This window comes from Fusarium pseudograminearum, chromosome 4 (genome assembly GCF_000303195.2).
Source record: "Fusarium pseudograminearum CS3096 chromosome 4, whole genome shotgun sequence".
In the NCBI taxonomy this organism is placed as follows: domain Eukaryota; kingdom Fungi; phylum Ascomycota; class Sordariomycetes; order Hypocreales; family Nectriaceae; genus Fusarium; species Fusarium pseudograminearum.
Genome location: NC_031954.1, coordinates 3,546,868 through 3,567,354, shown reverse-complemented (window position 1 = coordinate 3,567,354; position 20,487 = coordinate 3,546,868). Strand labels below are relative to the sequence as shown.

General features: G+C 48.3%; 7 protein-coding genes across 7 annotated transcripts, besides 2 other annotated features; 3 read left to right on the top strand and 4 right to left on the bottom strand.

Moving 5' to 3' along the window:
• Window positions 1-303: 303 nt before the first annotated feature.
• On the bottom strand, window positions 304-1,013 carry FPSE_09370 (uncharacterized protein; the record flags this gene model as incomplete). Its single annotated transcript, XM_009262487.1, has 3 exons — window positions 304-582; window positions 635-649; window positions 702-1,013. 3 exons carry the CDS (start codon window positions 1,011-1,013, stop codon window positions 304-306), a joined length of 606 nt encoding a protein of 201 aa, XP_009260762.1.
• Window positions 1,014-2,091: 1,078 nt separating this feature from the next.
• On the top strand, window positions 2,092-3,740 carry FPSE_09369 (uncharacterized protein; the record flags this gene model as incomplete). The annotated part of the gene is made up of 3 exons (XM_009262486.1): window positions 2,092-2,879; window positions 3,056-3,644; window positions 3,693-3,740. The coding sequence occupies 3 exons, from the start codon at window positions 2,092-2,094 to the stop codon at window positions 3,738-3,740; spliced, it is 1,425 nt and encodes a 474-aa protein (XP_009260761.1).
• A 336-nt stretch (window positions 3,741-4,076) lies between these two features.
• On the bottom strand, window positions 4,077-5,117 carry FPSE_09368 (uncharacterized protein; the record flags this gene model as incomplete). The annotated part of the gene is made up of 1 exon (XM_009262485.1): window positions 4,077-5,117. The coding sequence occupies one exon, from the start codon at window positions 5,115-5,117 to the stop codon at window positions 4,077-4,079; it is 1,041 nt and encodes a 346-aa protein (XP_009260760.1).
• Window positions 5,118-6,732: 1,615 nt separating this feature from the next.
• Window positions 6,733-8,720, bottom strand: FPSE_09367 (uncharacterized protein; the record flags this gene model as incomplete). The annotated part of the gene is made up of 3 exons (XM_009262484.1): window positions 6,733-7,581; window positions 7,634-8,413; window positions 8,574-8,720. The coding sequence occupies 3 exons, from the start codon at window positions 8,718-8,720 to the stop codon at window positions 6,733-6,735; spliced, it is 1,776 nt and encodes a 591-aa protein (XP_009260759.1).
• A 1,089-nt stretch (window positions 8,721-9,809) lies between these two features.
• FPSE_09366 (uncharacterized protein) lies at window positions 9,810-10,703 on the top strand (the record flags this gene model as incomplete). The annotated part of the gene is made up of 5 exons (XM_009262483.1): window positions 9,810-9,861; window positions 9,951-10,003; window positions 10,120-10,193; window positions 10,253-10,587; window positions 10,693-10,703. The coding sequence occupies 5 exons, from the start codon at window positions 9,810-9,812 to the stop codon at window positions 10,701-10,703; spliced, it is 525 nt and encodes a 174-aa protein (XP_009260758.1).
• Window positions 10,704-11,414: 711 nt separating this feature from the next.
• FPSE_09365 (uncharacterized protein) lies at window positions 11,415-12,340 on the top strand (the record flags this gene model as incomplete). The annotated part of the gene is made up of 4 exons (XM_009262482.1): window positions 11,415-11,529; window positions 11,850-11,853; window positions 12,061-12,110; window positions 12,192-12,340. The coding sequence occupies 4 exons, from the start codon at window positions 11,415-11,417 to the stop codon at window positions 12,338-12,340; spliced, it is 318 nt and encodes a 105-aa protein (XP_009260757.1).
• A 5,058-nt stretch (window positions 12,341-17,398) lies between these two features.
• Window positions 17,399-17,419: a microsatellite.
• A 613-nt stretch (window positions 17,420-18,032) lies between these two features.
• Window positions 18,033-18,088: a microsatellite.
• A 612-nt stretch (window positions 18,089-18,700) lies between these two features.
• FPSE_09364 (uncharacterized protein) lies at window positions 18,701-19,939 on the bottom strand (the record flags this gene model as incomplete). Its single annotated transcript, XM_009262481.1, has 3 exons — window positions 18,701-18,765; window positions 18,826-19,083; window positions 19,156-19,939. The coding sequence occupies 3 exons, from the start codon at window positions 19,937-19,939 to the stop codon at window positions 18,701-18,703; spliced, it is 1,107 nt and encodes a 368-aa protein (XP_009260756.1).
• Between the last annotated feature and the right edge of the window lie 548 nt (window positions 19,940-20,487).

Genomic DNA, 20,487 nt, shown 5'->3' with positions numbered 1-20,487 from the left:
ACCTGGACCACAGCGGAGACCGCGAGCGCCATACGGAGTTTCATAGAGGAACAGGCAGGATTTTAATCACATGTCGTTTCGGGCACAGCAGGAACACGGCGCAACGGAATGAAACAAGGAGAGAGAACATATTTGACAAGGCCAGCCATATATCTGGCGTTTACATGAAGCGAGGCATCAGAGATGTACCCAAAGGGTCCGAACATTCTAACCCTCTGATTTTAAGAAACACGAGATATGAGATTATCCCTAGGCTAGGAAGCTCGTGGCTTTATTTTGGTGTACCATAGCGTTCATATACGATCAATACTCTGAATCATCATCCTCCTCGTGAATCGTCTGTGAAAGCAAACCACTAGTTGGCCGCCGTCGTGAGCTAGATGAGTCCAGCCACTGCCATCCAAGATCCGTGTCTGAGGATAGCGAGTCTCTCCGACTGCTTGTTTCGAGCAGGCTTTCCTTAGAAGCTGATCGTTTTGGGCCGGGGTCGTTATTCTGCATTCCAAGGTAGGATGTGATGATGGATGAGAAGAGGGCTATGGTGACACCAGCCATGATGCCAACCCCTGCAGCTGCACCGAACTAGAGAAATGTTAGAGTAGGGTGAGATGTTTAGGAGCTTTACTAATCTTACAAATGTGTAAAGTGGCTATAAGTTGTCAGCTTGTTCTCTGGTGTCTAGTTGGGGGTGGTGAACATACCTCTAAGCCAGCCAAAAATGCCCAAACAGAACGCACCCCAGCTACCGTATAAGAAAAGAGGTATATAACAGGAGCAAAGACAGTAAGAAGGACATTGGTAACCAAAGACAATGGAATTAGAATAAGACGAAAGGGGAAGCTAACGATTGCAAAGATGCGCAGGAAGAAAGCAGACCAGTCGAATGAGAAGAGCCAGGTGAAGACAGCGACAATGATATCAAAAGCGAGAATGAACGGAGAGATTGTCGGTGAAGCTTGTTCGGCATGTGTCGCTGCCACGACTGTGGAAGTTGGGAGTGCGTGATCGGACATGTTGTAGCTGGTGATGAGAAGCTGTGGTGTTTGGTATGAAATGGATGAGGTTGTCTAGACAGGGGAAATTACATCATAAGACGAGGTTGAAAATGAAGATGAAATACAACGTTAAGGAAGGAACTGTGAAAGCGTCAATATCAAAGGCAAGAAACACGTAGAGCCTGAATATGTTGTCCACCAAGGTGTAAGGTGTAAGGTGTCTATGGCTCTAGATAGGTAATGTATAAAGTAAAGGTCAAACCGACCTCCCTGGAGCTCCCTTGAGCTGTTGTGGATGAGAGCTCATGTCTATCGAGATTGAGTGGAGACCTGATGAGCATGGGAGCTTCCATGGTATGTCGTGTTAATAGGAGCTATTGAGTGACTTTCCCACTCCGCAACGGCACGGGTAGGATGAGGTACTGTTGAATTGTCACCTATCAGACTCCCCACCACGACTCAAACATCCCACCCGTTCTCTTCCCTTTCCTTCCTCCATTTCATCAATCTCTCTTCATCTCCACCCCCGCGACCAACGACGAAGACAGGCGACGACAGATTGAGATAAACGCCTCAGAACATACTGCAAAACAACATCTACAATATCTTTTTTTCTCTCCTTTTCCAACTCATTTTCACAATCACACAGCGAAACGACATTGTCCTTATTTTTGGACATTTAAATTCATACGCCCTTGTTCGCATTAGAAATCCGAAATCTGATCTAGTTATCCTCACATCACGCTACACAAAAGACCCCGTCCGTCCTCCGTCTTGTCACCCCCGAATTCTCACACACCAACCCTGCCGTGTCAGGTCAGGCCGTTTCCTGCTCGTCCACCTCTTTTCAAGACACAATACGCCCAATTGGCGCTGAGCGCGCAACGTACAGAATTTCCCAACAAATCACTTTCTTAGTCGCCTACCTTGCTGCGTCATTCAGTCCAGGCTTGATGCTTGTGTCATTGTACCGATAAGATATCGACAAACCGAACATTTCCACATCCGCTGTTTCAAATTTCAGACACAACCCTACGATCGCCAACGCTTTCAAGAGTCAAAGGATATCCCTTTGAGGGGACAGGAGGTAACAAATATGGGTAACAACACGTCTTCGTCCTCCAAACCGACCACGCCGACTACTTCAGCTCCGGGTTCGGCCCACGGCGGTCATCTTCATGGCCATGAATCCCCCCGCCATCATCTGCGCAAGGATGCCCGCAATATCATCACCGGACACACCCAACGCTCGGCCGCGCCGCCGGAGCCTTCTATGGCGCAGGCCCAGGGTTCGACCGTGATCAATCGCCCAAAGAGTTTGCCTCCCACGGCGGTGTCTTCTCTTAGCGGCTCCCCACACAGCAACTTTACGGCGGTGCACAAGACTGCTTCATCCTCCGATGCTAAGGCCATCGCCGAAAAGCAAGGTACCGCAACGCCCGAGTCCAAATCTCATCACCGCGATGAACCGACCAAGCCCCTCGACGTCCCTATGGAGTCCTCTTCTCTACGGTCACATCAGTCCGCTCACGTCCACGATTCTGCGTTGATCCCCAACAGCAGTATTACAGATATGTATCTGACTCGACCCCCTCGCCTACCTCTACCTATCGACGAGGAAGTACATACTCCTGGATCCCCCATCCTAGCGCCAGAGAATGATCAGGAGGGCGATATGGAGCCCATGGACTCCTTGGACGGAATCACCCGCAAGAGCTCTGCTCTCAGCGCTACGACAGTGGATGAAGAGGACGGTGAGGAGTTGCGAGTTGACAAGACAAGACCTGTTGTCCAAACCAAGCTGGAATGGCTCAGCGGAGGCGACAAGATTTATGTGACGGGTACCATTTTTCAATGGAATCGCAAGCAACGGCTGCATCCCATGTAAGTGCCATGATGTTATTTATTGACTTCTCTGAGACATGGGGCGAGCACTGCACCGTCTGTGTTTCCGTGGCTGCTTTGTGGTCTCGGGTCGTCGTTGTACAAGATCGTCCCTCACGCGATTCAGGAGCCGTGATGATGTGTTTACAAAATGTAGTTGCTGACGTATCATCTAGTGAGGGTCGGCCGGGCTGTTTTTCGACGTCAGTTTACGTTCTACCAGGCACCCACCATGTCCGCTTCTTGGTGGATGGTATTATGCAGACATCTCCCGATCTACCCACCACTGTAGACTTTGGCAACAACCTCGTCAACTACATCGAAGTCAGCCCCGAGGATGCCCACAAGGTTCCCGCACCCTCGGCCGCTGCCTATGCCGAAGCTCAAGCCGCTGCTGCTGCTCAGGCGACTGCGCAGGCTGAGGGACTGGCCCCTGGAGCCCCGAAGCCACCGCCCCAACCGAAGGGCAAGCTTGTGCCCCCTCCAGAATCGTATCGTAGTCAGATTCCGAAATACCTTGTCGACTTTGACCAGGCTGAGGATTCGCAAGCGTACCAATACGCAGTCAACGCAATCGAGAGACTACCAAACCCTCCTGCTTTGCCAGGCTTCTTGAGCAAACCGATACTAAATGCAGCGACTCTTATGAAGGACGACAACAGTGTTCTCAACATGCCAAACCACACGATACTAAACCATCTTGCCACTAGTAGTATTAAGAACAATATTCTTGCTGTTTCTGCTACTACTCGGTATAGAGATAAGGTATGTTCAGCCACGACTAGGATAAAGAGTGATGCTTACTTGGCGTAGTATGTGACAACGATCGTCTACAAGCCTACAGCTTCCGACGAAAGTTGAGTGAGGATAAATGAAGCACATGTGAAAGGGTACGGAATGGATGCACAAGCTTCGGACTACTGCATTGTCAAACATGCTGGTAGCAAAGTTACGATATGATGTTGGAACGATTACTATGTATGAGATATATGAGGGGATAAGTTCCAAAGATAAGCTAGGACGAGAGTTTTGCCTTGAGGTTGTAGATGGATACAAGGCGGGTGACTGAAGCACACCGACAAGAGGCATGTCAAATATACTTGACACCAATAAAGGGGGTAATGAGGTACTTCACAACTCAACTCCTGTAAATACACCCAAGAACATAGTTCATGATAATTTTTTTATTTGGGAGAATCAATCTCTCCATTTGATGAATACCTCATCTGTCCTAAATCTCTGCGTACAAGTACTCTCCTCCAATGACGTTCTGAATCCCGTCTCATATGCCAACAATCCAGCATGCGCAATCATGATTCCATTATCGATGCAGAATCTCTCGTCGGTCGCATACACGGATCCTCCTCGTTCGCGCGCCATGTGTCCCATCATCTCCTGCAATCTCTCGTTGCAGCCAACGCCTCCCACAATGAGAACTTGTGAGGATCCAACGTGCGCCATGGCTCGCTCTGTGATCTCTACCAACATGGCAAATACTGTTTCTTGTAGTGAGAAGCACAAATCTTCGGGTGTGAAGTCTGCGCCAGCTTTCATCTGCGCAGCGAGGGCATCGGCGGACGCTAGAATGCCGGAGAACGAGCAGTCCATTCCCTTGACTGCATAAGGGATGTCCAGTAGTTTGCTTCCCTTCTTGGCCAGTTGTTCAATATTGTAACCTGGCGCAGGGTCGTTACTGATCTCGAGCGTACGGGCAAATCGATCGAGACAATTTCCAACAGCTATATCCAGCGTCTCGCCAAATATCCTGTATCGCTGCTCCGCATATGCAATAACCTGCGAGTTACCACCCGAAACGTACAGAACAACTGGGTTCTCCGCGCCGGTGATATATCTTCCCATCTCAATGTGTCCCACGCAGTGATTCACACCCACAAGGGGTCTATCCCAGAGCAGACTTAACGCTCTGGCAGCCACGGCGACTGAGTTCAACGGGGCGCCCATACCGGGTCCCTTTGTGTAGCAAATGCAATCGACATCTGCGGGTGTGATTTTCGCTTCGGCGAGGGCTTCGCGGGCAAGACGGACGAAGTGTGCGCGGTGATGGGCTGCTGTGTCTTTGGGGAGGAACCCTGTGCCTGGAGGGGAAACGAATGTGTCGCGGAGGTTGGAGAGGATCTTGGTTTCGGTTGGTGTGTGGAGGATGACGCCGATACCGAGCTTGTTGGCGGAGCCTTCACAGCCGAGAGCTATGTATGAGGATTTGTTTGCGAATGCCATTTTTGATGTGTTGCGGCGATGGCAGTGAGTGAGGTTGAAGATGGGAGGATGAAAAGGTGGGGGTTTATCGAGATGACGGTGTTGCTGTCGATGAGGGTCTACCTGCACAGGTGAGTTGCATATGCATATAGCTTTTTATCAAATCAGAAAGAAGAAACGAGTAAATAGGAATTATGCTTTATATCTCTAGAATGCTACTCGAATATCTATCTGATCTTCTGTTAGTGATGTCAAGACTGTGATAAGACTCTCTAATCGATAGAGGGGCAGATCCTCTTTCTCGCTGTCTGACAAGGGCAGCAGTTTACAAACCCCTCGGCTCGCTTAGACAGTCAAATTCGACAGGCGTCATGTCATGACACAGCCACATTTCCCTTTCATCAGAGTGCCTGAAGGGGGCGGGAGGTTCCGTTTTTTACTCAACCTTCAGGGTCCCAGCTAAACCATGAACGGTTGGCAAAACCGAAAAAAAGGTACATGACGGTAGATCTTTGGAATGGTTGTGAATAGAGAGACAAGACATTTCATTAAAGCAGCTCTTTATCACTGGAAAGGACATAGTAGTCTTTTGACTTGAGCTTATCTGTCAGTGATACGTGGAGTTTCTCAAGATTATGAGTACTATATCTAAAGCACGGCTCTAATTACAAGCTACTAATATTAAAACCATCATGCAATGTAGAAAACATAAAAAAGATATCGTGTTTTTTCTGTGTTTCTCAAGGCCCACAGGTAGCCACAATCTGTCAGGAAAGAAAGTGTTCTGCCGTGGCTAATCAGATTTCGTGTAAATCCACAACGTCCGGTTCGCCGGCCACTTTTCCTTCACCCGCAGCCCGCCCTCCACTTCAAAGCCTCCTCCATCACTCTCATTCTGCGCTCAGGATCTTTTCCCTGTCTATTCTGTGCCTTCTGTTTTCCCCTTCCAAAAGGCACAGTCTACGACTCTCGTTTCTATAACTAGCCCAGTGCTCTTTGTTTTACGTTTTCTTCTTTCTTACACGGCAACAAGACCCATGTTGATACGACATCAGCCAGGTCCTCTTGGCCAAGCTTGATCACCTTTTACAACCTCGCAACCTGGCTTTCCAGCGCCAGTTTATTCTACACACAACTCATCAAGACCGTATACTTGCGTTCTTCTGCTTACGATTATCGTTGTTCTGCCAGCACCAAGAATTCGTATTCGCTAAGTCGGCACATCAGATCCCCGATCCTTAAGAGCTTCCCCTCAGACTACAACATGACAACCACATGACCATCTCTCACGCTCCACTACGACTTCTTCTGCCACAGTCACGAACGGATACGTCACGAAAGATGATCATTATGGAACTGTTCTTGTTGCGGTAATAATGATACCGTTCTTCTTTTTTTCATTTTACTCGACCCGGGCCATCAAGCAGGCTATCTGTCCCTCGTTCAAGCCCGAAAACCGACCACCTGCTCCGAAACTCCTTGCAATGCCCTCGTCAGCGACTAAATAATATACACGGCGAGTTATATGACCGCCGGGTTTGTCGACTTTGCCCGGCGGTCCGCCGCTCTGTTCTTTGATAATGGGTATAAAACAAATAACCGCCTTATTCATACAATCCTCCTCCCCGCACTCCTCTTATGACACACCCTGGGCTGCTTGAGCCTGTTGTTGTGCTACCGCTTGCGCCTTGGCTTGGGCTTGTGCCGCCAGGTGCGCTTGTGCTGCTGCTTGAGCGTGCGCTTGAGCATGCGCATGCGCTGCCGCTACTGCTGGCGATGGCAGCACTCTATTACCTGCCTGTGCTTGCGCTGCTGCTACAGCTTCTGGGGGAACTGCTGGGCGTCCTCTAAACATGTAAGGATTTAGCGGGATCGTCGCTCTGAACTTGAGTGCCCGGGTGTCGAAGGGATCCACTTCGTACACAGGCGGTTCTTCGTCGTCAGAGTCAGAGTCATATTTCCACCGATCCGACCTATCCTCACCAAGTTCCCGTGGTGGCGTCACCATGCCTCGCCGGTCAATCCACAATCGATTCAAGCGACCGATACGACGACGGAAGGCTGGCTGGCTACCCTTCGACTGTTCGCCTGATCCAGCGGTGAACTGGAACACAGATGGTTCACGTTTATCCAGCTGCATAGCGTCAGGAGCAATCTCATCTACTTCCATCTCCGAAGATGTCGACGCTGGAGGCGTCATCAGATACTGGGTCTTGGCTTGTCGGAACTTGACTTCCGTACCCTGTTCCTTGACCGGTGACAGTGGCTCTCGAGTGAGATCAATGTGGTTCTGGTTCCACTTTCGGTGATTCTGTACCTTCATTTCTATGTCGAGTCGCAGTTCAGTCTCCTTCTCTGCCAACTTGTCGGATAGCAACACAAGATCAGCATCAAGCGTTCTACCATCAGATCGTACAGGTTGCCGCAAATGGGCACCAGTGGGCTGTCGCACAACGGGGGGCTCCACAGGCTTGCGTTTTTGAGGCTGTGATGCGAGTTAGTGCCAAGTGGAACTGATTCGGATACGGCAAACATACCTTTTGGTTGACCAGATCCTCGTCCTCGCCTTTGATCCCCAGTCGAAGCTTCATGTCTTTGAGTCTTGCTCGTTCCTCAAAGATAGCACGATCCATGGACATGACTTCTCGTTTCACCATTTCACGTTCATACGCCAGAAGAACCAATTGCCGACCATCTTCGAGTTCACGACGCAACTTCTTGAGGGTTTCTGCAATCTTGTTGTCACGAGCTCTGGTCTTCCGGGTTTGGCGGGCCTCACGTCGTCTGAAACAGACAAAGGGATCCGTGTCGTCGGTCTCTTGGTGTGTCTCAAACTTGAGGCTGGGGTGTAATGGCTTGTTCCCGGCTTCCTGCCTCCTCGACTTCCAGTACTCGTACACGGGCTTGGCATGCTGGAGAACGTCTGTCGAAACAGATTGATTGAGGTGAGTCAGGCCTGGCAACATCATATCATAAGCAGCAACGGTATTATCGACTGCTGCGAATGGGGTTTGTTCTGCGGCGGTGTCTTCGAACACCTCCATGATGTGTTCAAAGTCATCTTCCGAGAGAACTCCCGTAGCGGGCGGTTTGCTGTTGTATTGCTTGAGAAACTCATCGTCCTCTGTGGTCATATCATAGAGGCAGGTTATACATTCCTCGACTGTTTGTGAGAAGCGAATGTAAGAGGAGGGCTTGTGGAAAGGAACAGGATAGAGATCATCATAGTTGATGTCGCTCTCCTGGGGAGGAGGGACAGGAATTTCTTGGTCATTGCTGGTTCCCGCCTCCTTAAGGATAGTCTGAAGATGGTATTCCTATGGCAATTGTAAGTATTCAGGTTTGGGTGGATCATAGTGGCACTTGATTGGACGATAGTACCATCCAATCAGACAGAGCCATAAAGGTGAGTCAAGTTGTATCACGTGCATATGCACGTGATATCGTGAGAGGTGGCATATAGAGAAAGCAACTTACGTTTTCCTCGGCCTGCTCGACACCTGTCGCAATTTGGTTATCGGTTGTAAGGGCTTCGTATTCGTTGGGATCGATCTGGTCTTCGCGGAGAACTGGAAGTGTCGTCTTGACATTCAACTTCTTGACGCGAACCTTGCGTGATGACATGTTGGCAGGGGGTTAAAGGGAGGTCGGAGGAAGGGCGTCTAGGAGGCGGAAAAACCGCGAAAAAAAGCGATCAAGTCATAAAACGGGGTCTATTAAGTTGAAATCGTGCCCAAACTCGATGTAAAAGGTGCTGTTGTAGCTTTTTTTCGATGGCAGCGTAGTCGGGCTCGATGGGGTGACGTTGGGGATTTGTTTTGGCGCGCAAAGATTTTTCGCTGCACGGTGTTTTTGGTAAGGGAGGAGAGGCCTTTGACTGGCAGAGCGGGACAGCTGGGTTTGCTGACAGTGTGCAGTTGAGAGGGGACGAAGTCACTTTGCAGCGTCGGTTGGCATGCGCAGTACTTGGGACGCTTGGACCATTGCTTTTTTATTTTTGGGGCAGGTTGGAACTACCGTAAGATACGGCCGTGCGTGGTTCGCATTGTCTGGCCGGCGCTCATTAGTGGTGCACGCTGTCTAATAGCGCATACTTTCAGTGAATGCAGGCACTGAAATTGCAGGAATGCCTGTTGCTGGCCGGACGACAGCGTATAAAACGGAACTTTAGCCAAACGGCAATCTGCAAGTAAGTACTTGATGTTCGTGATTGTGTGGTTGTGTGGTTGTTGAGAAATTAATTGTCTATAGAAATCTCTATTGTTGAAAATAAAACAGGTTCTTGATCTGAAATTATTTCTATTGTCTTTGATTGTCTATTAATTCAATATGATTGTTGACCGTATTACCAATAGCAAAAACGGTACACGTGCCTACCGTAAAATCATCAGGAGCTGACCTGGAGGCCCGTTCATTCCTCCCCCGCCCCGCTAGGCAATTACCCCTCTACGCACCTGCCCCTTTGCGCAGAAGAGCAGAGCCAAAGATGCTCAGCTTGGTTGGTCGGTCTAGAATTACCTTACCTAAACTTAGTGGCTGAAAGTGACAGTGACAGTGAGACTTGCCATACAGCCTTATCACCAATCTTTGTATTAACTTGACACAACAGGACAGCTTATTTTATATCCTCTCGACGTCCGCCACAACAAAGCTTGATCTCGTCCCGAACCAACCTTTTACTCGTAACTTTCGAATTCGCTTCACGTTGCCACCATGGGCAACACCACCAGCGCAGTCCTGGACAACCTCGTCCAAGGATCCAACTGTGAGGAAACCTTGCCCTGAGAACCAACCTCAACGCACGGTTGGGGGAGTCTTGGTGTGATATCATATGCTGAGATGTGCGATTTCTAGTCGACAGAGAGGAAGTTGATCGTCTGCGAAAGCGATTCATGAAACTGGACAAGGTGCGCAAGCTTCCCGACTTTTTGGCTCATGATGGAGCTTGGTGATGGTGGCGCAAGGCTGGAGCATGCAATGTACTCAAGGATGAGAACTAGCTAACTCGAAGCTCTTTTCTTAGGACAACTCCGGTACGATCGAGCGCGATGAATTCCTCAGTCTTCCTCAGATCTCTTCCAACCCTCTGGCAACACGGTCAGTTCCCCTACGTCCCTCCCTCAATATCTACAACAAGCTCACCTAGCTTCCTTCAGAATGATTGCCATCTTTGACGAGGATGGTGGCGGTGACGTCGATTTCCAGGAGTTCGTTACAGGTCTTTCGGCGTTTAGCAGCAAGGGAAATAAGGAGCAGAAGCTTCAATTCGCCTTCAAGGTCTACGACATTGACCGCGATGGATACATCAGCAACGGAGAGCTTTTCATTGTCCTCAAGATGATGGTTGGCAGCAACCTCAAGGACCAGCAGCTGCAGCAGATTGTGGACAAGACCATCATGGAGGCCGATCTCGACAAGGATGGCAAGATTAGCTTTGAGGAGTTCACCAAGATGGTGGAAAACACCGATATTAGCATGAGCATGACTGTTGGTAAGTTGTCTGGAACCCGCCGATTTCTACGTTCATGTTGCTACATGTATTGCGGACAAAATGGAGTGTTTGGGAGGTTGAGTTAAAGCTAACAGCACATGACAGACCAGTTCTAAGCGACCGTCTATCAGCAAAAGAATGCGTGGGGGGTTGTGGTATAAATGTACAACGTCGCTATGAACTTGAGGTTCATGGCTGGCTGCGTTCGGGCATGGATAGGGTGAGGGGGCTGGAACACCTAGCGAATCTACAAACACAATTACAATTACGATCATGAATTAACGCCTACTGTTACGGCATTTCAGCACCTGTATATGTTCTCGGCTTTCGACGTACTCTCATGGCTACTATAAAGCGGACTGTGGAGATTCCCGGTATCAGCGCATGCTCAGACAAGGGTGATGTTATCAATGATGGGGGAATTGCATCTCAGTTGCAATGTTCAACTGGTTATGGCTGGGCTTCTTGTGGTTGACTATCCCACTTTCCTAGTTCTAGGCTAACATAAGTTTGAGTACTCGAATTTTTTCATAACTAACCTTTACGATGCAAGCCTTGGTGATACAATGCTTTTAACAGCACAATCTGGGGTTTTGGGTTGGCCACGAGTCTTCGACTTGGCCATGATGCTTGCGAAAGTCACACCCGTACAGTTGACCCCATGCTAACACAGAGGCATCGCATCTGCAAGCACAACTTGTCTATGCCTCACTTGAGTGGCCAAATTTTTAAAAGTCGTACTGTCAACAGTCACGAGAAGTCAATGAGTCAGGTCTGGAACATCTAAAATTCGAAGATGCGTTATGCGAGATGGAGTTCGCTGCACCATGGTTGACCACGGTCGCAATCAAGGCGACATATACGATACAGCGATTACCGAGTCCGTACTGTATCATCCCTACACATGCAGCTCACTTGGCGATGCAGTCGAGTGTGTAACAGGTATGTATGGTTCCTTACAGCAAGTTCTTGAAAGGCCTAGATACTATGGGAGAATACAAGGGTGCCTATACCTCCCAAATTCCCACCAGATCAAGGTTTGATACTATCATCCGAGGAAACTTTCCATGGACTGGGGGCACCTACGCAATACTTTGGACATGGAACCAATATCCAACAATTTAGATCCGTTAAGAAACCAAATTACCAACCTCTTCGTGTGAAGTGTACTCCAAGGCGCAACCTCTATGACTAAGTATTCGTTACAACGCTGAGACTATAGGCTATAGAAATTGAAGTATTTAGCTACTATCTTCGGGTAGGAAGGTAATTGGCACTCAGCTGGTAACAATGCAAGAAGTGTCAGGCCAAGTAGTGGTTTTAAACTAGTCATTACAGTTGAGAGCATCCAAGGCTTGTCAGTTTTCACTTCACAACTCGGCTCCTTCTCAATATAGCATTCCACATGAGTGCTAACTTTCAAGGTTGTCCAATGTTCTCTTTGTGATGATGGTTTCGAACTCGGATGAAAAGATACGCTGTGCCCCGTATTGTACATTCTGCCGCTATTGCAACGGATGAAGGTATGTTCGGATTCCATTTCTAAATGCGCTGGCCTTGGAACATATGAGATGAGATTCCATATCATGCTACAAACTAACCAGGGCAGTATAACATCATGGACTTATTGGACAAGTTTATACGAAGTATCCAGCAGGTCTGCAATATCGCGAACATTATGCTTGTGGCTTGCCTTTTTACTCAAGTTAGGAACAAGTCTACTTTACAAACCCAAAAGACCATTGACTACTAACATATCCCAAGTGGCATGTCATTCGCATCATCTACTATCGAGTTGCATGATGAAGAGTGCTAAATAGGCCACTTTGTGCAACCATTTGGCAAATCGGGTGCTATGCTGTAAGACATCAGGACCTCCGAGAGAGTTTATACTTTATGTATGGCGACTCGCCGTCGAACTTGAAAGGGATGTGTGATTGACAACAGTATCCCAGAAGGACAACAGCAGGTAGATAACAGCAGTCAAGTCAATAAAGCCACAAGGCTCAACATCAGTACCAGAGCTTATATCTCTCATAGCTTGACAGATCGTTTCATCCTTTGTATCGCAGATATTGTGTTTTAGCCCGGCCCGACTTGACCACAATACTTTAAGCGTTCCACGTGTCAGATAGTATACATATATATGTTACAATCTGCCGTTGTGCAGCCTTTTACATTCTCATCAACAAAGACCAACTCTACGTAAAACTTAAACGAAAATACAATACTGCTTTCAAACTCATTTACATCGGTTCTAGCTAGTTGTATACTCCCCAGAGCGGCCAAGGTTCTGAGTACCTCGTAATTCTAGTTTACTTCACAGTCGCCGTGAAAGTCCACAGTAGCTTCATAACAGTACATCTATGGCGGATACTTGCTCTCTGAGATATACTCTTTAAGATGATAAGCACCGTCAAATCATATGGCGGATATACTTTCTTGATTGCAGTAAACATCCTACTTCATGACTACAATCTCGGTGATGTCGTGGGCTGAAAGTAGTGACCAAAGAGGTGGTAACTATACTTACAGGGGCCGGATTATGATGTTCACATTGAACCTTGCACATAGTGAGACAAGGCGCATGTCATGCCACAACCCTGGGAGCCGCTGCTACTGTGTTGACATTCAGGACCCTCATATTTGAGACCAAGTCGGGAGCGGGCGTTGCCGGTCGATCCCATGACTTCGGGCCCGGTCGACGCAATAGATTCGAGTAGTAGCTTCCAGTGCTGTCTCCAGCTTTCAATGTATGCCGATAGTTGTCGGGTCTCATTCGGAGATATGCATGGGTTCAAAAGTATCGAGTATGCTACAAAGGGGTTGGAATGGCAACCTTGGGAGAAGCAAAGAGTGTTATGTCTTACAACGCCACAAATGACACGGGAGGAATCAATGCCAGGATGATGGTCTCCAGAGAGTCGGTAAAGTGCCACACTCTACCATATTCGGAGCATGGAAATCCATGTCTGAAGGGTTGTCCTTACATGCATCTCGCTGCACACAAAGAGAAAAGAGAGACACGGCAACTGGATCAAGGTTACACAAAACACCCAGTTACATGTTTCGTAGTCTGGATTGACTTTAAACCTGCAAAGTGTACACTGCCACACATGAAGCGTACAGTAGGTCACAGTAGTGAGTCTGAGGCAACAAGATTGTTGGCCAGAACCTAGCCTCGCTTGTCGATCAGGATGTAACCCCATCTCGGTAGGGATGTGGGCAGATGAGATTCATCTCACATAGGTATTCAAATAGGTTAGGTTATTTTCTTGGGGATGGTTTGTTTTGTCGTCTCATTCCTCCTCCCTTCTTTGTCTTTAGTGATCAAAGGGGGTACATCTTGTAATGTTAGTCGAAGCGACCTGTCATATTTGAATCATGGTGTCGTAGATTGTGGGCGCCCCGGCAGTTTGGGACAGCGAACAGACGTCGTCGGTTGTGTTAGGGGGGCTTTAACGGCCGATAGACGAAGGGTTGGAGATAAATTCCGGGATATGATTCGTGAGGGGGAGCGCGGCGTGTAACAGGTGTGTAGGTAGTTTGCCGATCTGATCTTGTAGAGGGCTTGTAAGCGACAACAGGCCCGCTACACTAGGTGACATTATCAGTGGAATCGACTAGGGATCTCAGCGATGTCGTTCGACACCTTTGCGGTTCTATTATCGGGATGTGGTGGACGTCGAGAGTACATCCATCATTCAGCCCTTCTCTCAAGGATCATGAAGATCCAAAAATGCCGAATTACAGGCATGAACAACCTGCTCAATTCGCCAATTTACTACTAGCATCCGCTCAGCTGGAACGCCAGACATCCACAGTAAGCGGCACAGTACGGCGTAGTCAGAGCATTGCATGGGTAGCGGATATGGAGCTTTCGCTTGCCAATGATTCAGCCAGCTTCAGTTTGTCCGTCTCGAGGAAAGGTTTTCGAGGGAGATGGAGACGAAGGCGGACTGATGCCCAACGATTCAGCGGTCAGGCGTAGACGTGTGGAGTTGAGCTTGACTTGAGATGTCGGTCACGCTCGAGTCCGCTATCTGTAAGCCCCGAGGCATGGCACGGACAGAAGGAATGGTTATGATGGCTGGGAGCAAAGCAAGTGCTGGGGGTTAGTTCGGTTCCGATAAGGGAGCATTTGGACCGGACCCTGGCCAAGCCTCGAATGGATACGTTGACAGATCAGATGACAGCGGCAAGTTGCTGCCCGATGCATACTATGTAGAGGTTGACATATTGAGCTGGGTCTGAATGATGGATGGAACTACACGCCCCCAGCCTCGAAGTTAGGACGTAGAAGTACCACTTGTTCACGGTCAATGCCAAAAGGGCGGAGTTACAAGTCAGGCTTCGATATAGTTGGGCTCTGATGTGACGCGTGCGTGTGTCTAAGCCTTGATGCTTCGTTTTTTGAGAGCATTCTCGAGAATATGATGGTTGACGTTTTAGAAAAAAATGTTGTCGTATCAAAAGCGTGAGTTGCTATTCGACAATTATGTTTCAGCCTCGTTTGGCTGCAGCGCATTGGATCGCATCAGCAAGTGGCAACATGATCGACGATAGGGCGCCCACAGCCGTTGGACATCAAGGAACCGCAGATCTTGGATGTAATTCAAGTATATTCATGACTGTGGCGAGTGCGTGAGAATTGGGAAGAATCAATTGGGCTGATATTGGGTAGGGCGACATGAAAAGGCCAGTCTTTGCTTTTCGGTTTGCTTCCATCTCGTTTTTGTTTAGGGCGTCGGCCAAGTCAAGTTGAGTGAAGAAATGTACCTCACAAGAAAGAGCGTGCAGTAGTTCAGGCGGGGTACAGAGCACGGTACTGTACTGCCTATCGTACGGATGAAGCGGCTGTCCGTGTCGTCCCCACGTCAATTGATCGACTAAAAATTGGTCACGCTGATGGAAAAAGAAGAAAGGTTGGATGTTGGATGTCAAGATGAAGCCTGAGCCTGAGAGACTGAGGATATCCCCGCCCTATAATACGGCAACTATAGGCAGGTAGGGCGCCCGCCTCGCTCTTTCTTCAACTAAACCAGCTGAACTACAACAGCCACAAACCAATCACAGTCTGAGAGCCCAAAAGTAAAGAGTCCGTTCGCTACCAACTATTGCAAGTCTAATAAACTCTGCTGTAACAATAAAATAAAAACACGTCAGTAATGGACTCGTACATGTGGCTTTGCGGCCTTGAGTTTACGTATTGTTGTTGTTAGCTCTGCTACATCGCTTCTATAGACTCAACTCAATCAACTACTAGTCTAGATAGTAGTAGGTTTTGCACGAGTAAACAAATATGATGAGCCAGTCATGTGTCGTTATGTCTGTTGCAACTGCACTGCACGCACATCAAAAGTCTAATTTCAAATGTATGCAAGACAAAGCCATCAGCAAACATGTGCAAATCCCGTTACCAATCGTGTATCTCTTGCAGCCCAGAACCGAAACTTGTGTGACCTCCGCGCCTCTTTTTTCGAAGCAAGGATATGCTTGTCAACTCCTCAACAGCCCAAGAAGAAGACGAGGAACCAACTACTAAGAGTCTAGCTACCAAGATAGATCCACTGGATTTTCCCGGATGTAACTGAGCATGATTCCATTCCATCAAGTTCCGATGATAATCAAGTCTTGTTGTTGTTTCTTCTTGACTTGTCCTTTCGTAAGTATTACCCACTGTGGATAAAACAAATAGCTATGTACCTCGACAAACCCAGTCCCTGACTTGACTCGCGTATTTTGACAAAATCACACACCCCCAAGCCACACGCGATTCATTGGCTTCCAGTCACCGCTTGTACCTGCATGAAAGCCACTTTCCGGGAAGTCAACCGACTCGACTCAACTGGACTCGTTTCTGTTCCTGTTTCTGTTACTGTTTCGGTACGTATCTTTTTGTCCCTCAAAACAAAAGAAAGAGGACTTAGTTATGCAGCTGCAAATGCGCCTCTCTGTTGCAGCTCAGCTCAGCTTAGCAAGGCGCCCGCCGATCCTTCGGCATGTTTGTATGAAGTATCAGTAGTATATATATTTCTTTTTCCTTTCTTTGGCGGTAAACCCATTGGGCTGGGTGCATCTACATTTTGTGAGGCTTTTTTGTTCCGGGGACTCTCAAGGCAAGCTATTCGCCGTTTCTATTTCTGTATGATTACATGCATGCAAGAGATAGATGCACTCTGCGACTTGGCCGCTGATCCTAACCAATCTCTCCTGACAATGTGGTCCTCTTGTTCATCAACACCGCACAGGACAGGACAGTCGGTGAACTCGATAAAGTCACCGAATGTCTATCGGTGTGTTGTTGTTCACCAGCATAACGCGAGGCGAAATTAAGGCACAGATGCATTCGTGTCCTCTTCCTTCGCCTAGGGCAGCATGGACAGAGAGACTGAGTGGCCGCCATAACAACAAAAACTTGAGGTTTTAGGTATCTTGCCTGTCAACGTGTTAGCGTTCGATATACGACAACAACCAGCCACTCCCGTGTTCGTAAAAGACAGCCGACAATCGAATTAGGTTAACTCAAACAAAAAGGAAGCAGCTAGAGAAATAAAGAAACGAGCTATTAAAGCTACTTTAGATAAAAGTGTCAATAAACCTTTCGATAACCCACACACCAAGGTTGTGAAGCTCTGATACTAAAACATTCGCCTAAGCCAACTATTTTCTTCTGAATGTTGTCACTATATACAACCAATTACTCAGCTCTACCGCGGGGATCAGAAAAAAGCCCGCTTTTATTCGCAAGCAATACCCTTGATGAGGAATAACCCGAAGGCAGCTCCCGTCAATTTAATTCCCCCTTGCCCCTGGCCTGGCCTGGCCTGGCACAGCTGATGATGCTGGTACTCAGGTACTGTACTTTATGCCCTTGTTTTTTTTTTTTCTGTCTTGGCCAGACCAGGCCAGGGTACCGTAGACTCCTCCAACATACATGGGTCGGACTATGGACAATCCATGTCGTCGCTATCAACCGGCCGATCTACTGTCCATCTTCGCCTTTGCCAGGCAGCCCATACCTTGGCTAACAACTTAGATTGCGGGGGAAGAAGCCAAGCTCAGGTACGGATGCAGCACTCCAGAAATCCACCATATATGTGCTCCAGGCTGTGTTGTTCAGTTTACTTGAGGTACTCCACGGAGATAGGCGAATTTGTCGGCGGTAATAATAATAATAATACACTAAGTACACTTGCTTCTATGTATGGCTTCTATGTCAAACATGTGCCCCTGGTATTTCCCATCCAGCTCGCAATGAAGCCCGCGAGGACTTCTAGATCCACCCTTTTCATACAACCTCCCAACATCAAACAACCCAAACCCAAACCCTGATGACCATGACCCTTCTAACGCAGGGGCGGGTAGTAATAATAATAATAATACAGTGCACCCAAGTCCATGTTGGAGCCTGATAAAAGACAAGAATGGAAGAAAAACAATGACCAATCCGACCCAACCCAATCCAATCCTGCCCATCCCATCCCAGCCCAGCCCAGCCAAAACCTGACTTCTGCACTCTATCTGTAGGTAAAACGCCTTGTCCCCAAAATATCATTAACCACGCGCCCGATAGTGCCTATTCCGCTTCCAATCCTCTTTCTCGTGACCAACCATGTATCCATTTTCATAGCACAGAGTGGTGAATAAATCATACCCTCTTTTCCTGTGAACCCCGCCATGCAATCGTGATTGTAGTTACCGTGCCTTGATACGCTACCAGTTGATACTGGCACATCACACGCCGCAGAAATGTCAATGAAATCATAAACCAGCCCAATGGGCTTCCACCCTTCAAACGGAAGTGGTGGTAAGCATGATGCGTGCGCAACAAAATAGTTCGTATACCGAGATGTGAAAACAGAATAGTCGTGTGATACAAGGCAACAAAAGCCTGGCACAAGATCAAGAACCCATCAAGATTTTGTTCTCCCAGCAGGCATCCCGTCGAACTGCTATGCAGTAGTCTTGCCTCTGTAGCTGGTCTACAGGAGGGCAATGCGATGAAGCTGCTAAGTGACGATGCCTTTCATAGAAAGGTGGTTGCTCGTTTCAGTGAACTTTCAGGGTAGTTTGTTGTGAAGAAACCTGTTGCGATATCTCGAAAGGCATTTTAGCGATTACCGCTTCCGCTGGCTTCTTCAGAATCTTCGTATAGATCTAGGATGTCCTCAAGGACTATCAAGTTATATTAGCACACCTGCTCAAGCTTAACAGCGTATCTGCGACTGCTCGTACCTTCTGTTATTTGATCTTCCCACACTCCATACTGGTAATCTACCAGACCGTGGCGTTCGATACCGTCGCATAAGCGAATTAATTCGTTTCCCATCTTCTTGATCATGGCCTTGGACACAAGGCTCTGCGATCTTGAAAGTTGTTGAGAAGAAGCCATAAGATCGATCTGCTGCTGGCCCAACCCTAACCAGGCGTGGTTAAAGTCGTTCCATAGCTGAATACGATCAGCATGAAGGTTCGTGTCATCAAGATTAAGGCCTATTTGCAGTTGTTAGTTCTTTTTTCTTTCGTCTCCACCTTGGTCCAGGGAGGGCCGTATATAGTACATACCAAGATCAGCGACTTGAGACAAAAGCCAACTAGTGACACTAAGTAATGTCTCAGATGCACTTTCAAGAGATCCATTAGATATGTCCTGGAATATGCTCCCTAGTTGCCGCTGGTAGCTAACCCATTTTTCTTCGAGAGCGCCTTCTGCGTAATCGTGGTCCTCTGCCATGGAAACATCGGCGCTCGCTGTCGGTTGGGGCATCGCGTTCACGTTGGACATATTATTGCTTGCATAGCTCATGGCATTGCTTTGTTGATAAACATTTGCGGATCCGCTTGAGCTCTGTGCTGACTGATGGAGGCTCGGGCCAGCTGCGCTCCCCGTTTCGGATGCAAAGTAGGTCGAGGCAACGTCAGGTGTCATCATCTGCAGACCTGCAGGTTGCCGTGAACTAAAGTGTTGCGCATCGTAGACGGGATTTTGCGGGTTCGGTTGGGCAACGTTGTACATCATTGTGGCCGCGGTACCGTAGCCACCGAAGCCTTGCTGCTGCTGGCGTGAGTCGTGGCTATATTCCGAGCCGTATGCGATTGCTGTTCCAGGCATGTTTGCTGTAGGGAAAGATGCACTGGGTTCCGAGTAGTAGCTGCTGTAGTTACCCGCAGCTCCCATTCCACGCCCTGACGAAGAGGGAGTTGCAAGGGATGCAGGACGATATCTGTCGTTGGAGGCTCCAGCAACTGAACGGCGCTGCTGGGACGGATCGTGAAGTGAGTATCTTTGGTTGGGGTTTGAATGAACCGATGGTTCATTCTGCCTCCTTAATCGGCTCGTGTCGTCCATGCCCCGAAGACCTTGGATAGCATACGACCCTGCCGTCGCTCCCAGCCGATGGGTGGTCGGTAGCACTGGTGACTGTAAGGCAGCCAGTTTCAATAATCTGAAGTAGTTGCTGGGTGATAGAGGCTAGGTTGGTGAGAAAGGGTGCGAACTCCTTTTAGGTTTGATGTGTATGTCTCTATGTATGATAGATGATGTATAATGGAGCTGTTGACGATGCTGGAGGGGTCACCGCGGGGTCGTTAAACAGATAAAGCCCACTCGGGGAGTCGTCGCGATGATCAATAGTCGGGGGTGTGTTGAGGCAGGGAATGGATAGCTAGTCGGATGGAATGGTAACCAAGTTGAAAGAACAAAAGTCTTTGCAAGCAGGGTGCCGCTGGCCTATTATTCTCAAACAAAGCGTTGTGCTGTTTACTGATCAGGCAAGGGAGCTGATGGCTCAGCCGGGGACCTGGGTAGCAATGTAGTTTATCAAGTCGAATCCCAATCGTAAGCTAAAGCTTAGCGCGTTCATGCCCGGTAAAGAATGGATGCCGAAAAAGATGACG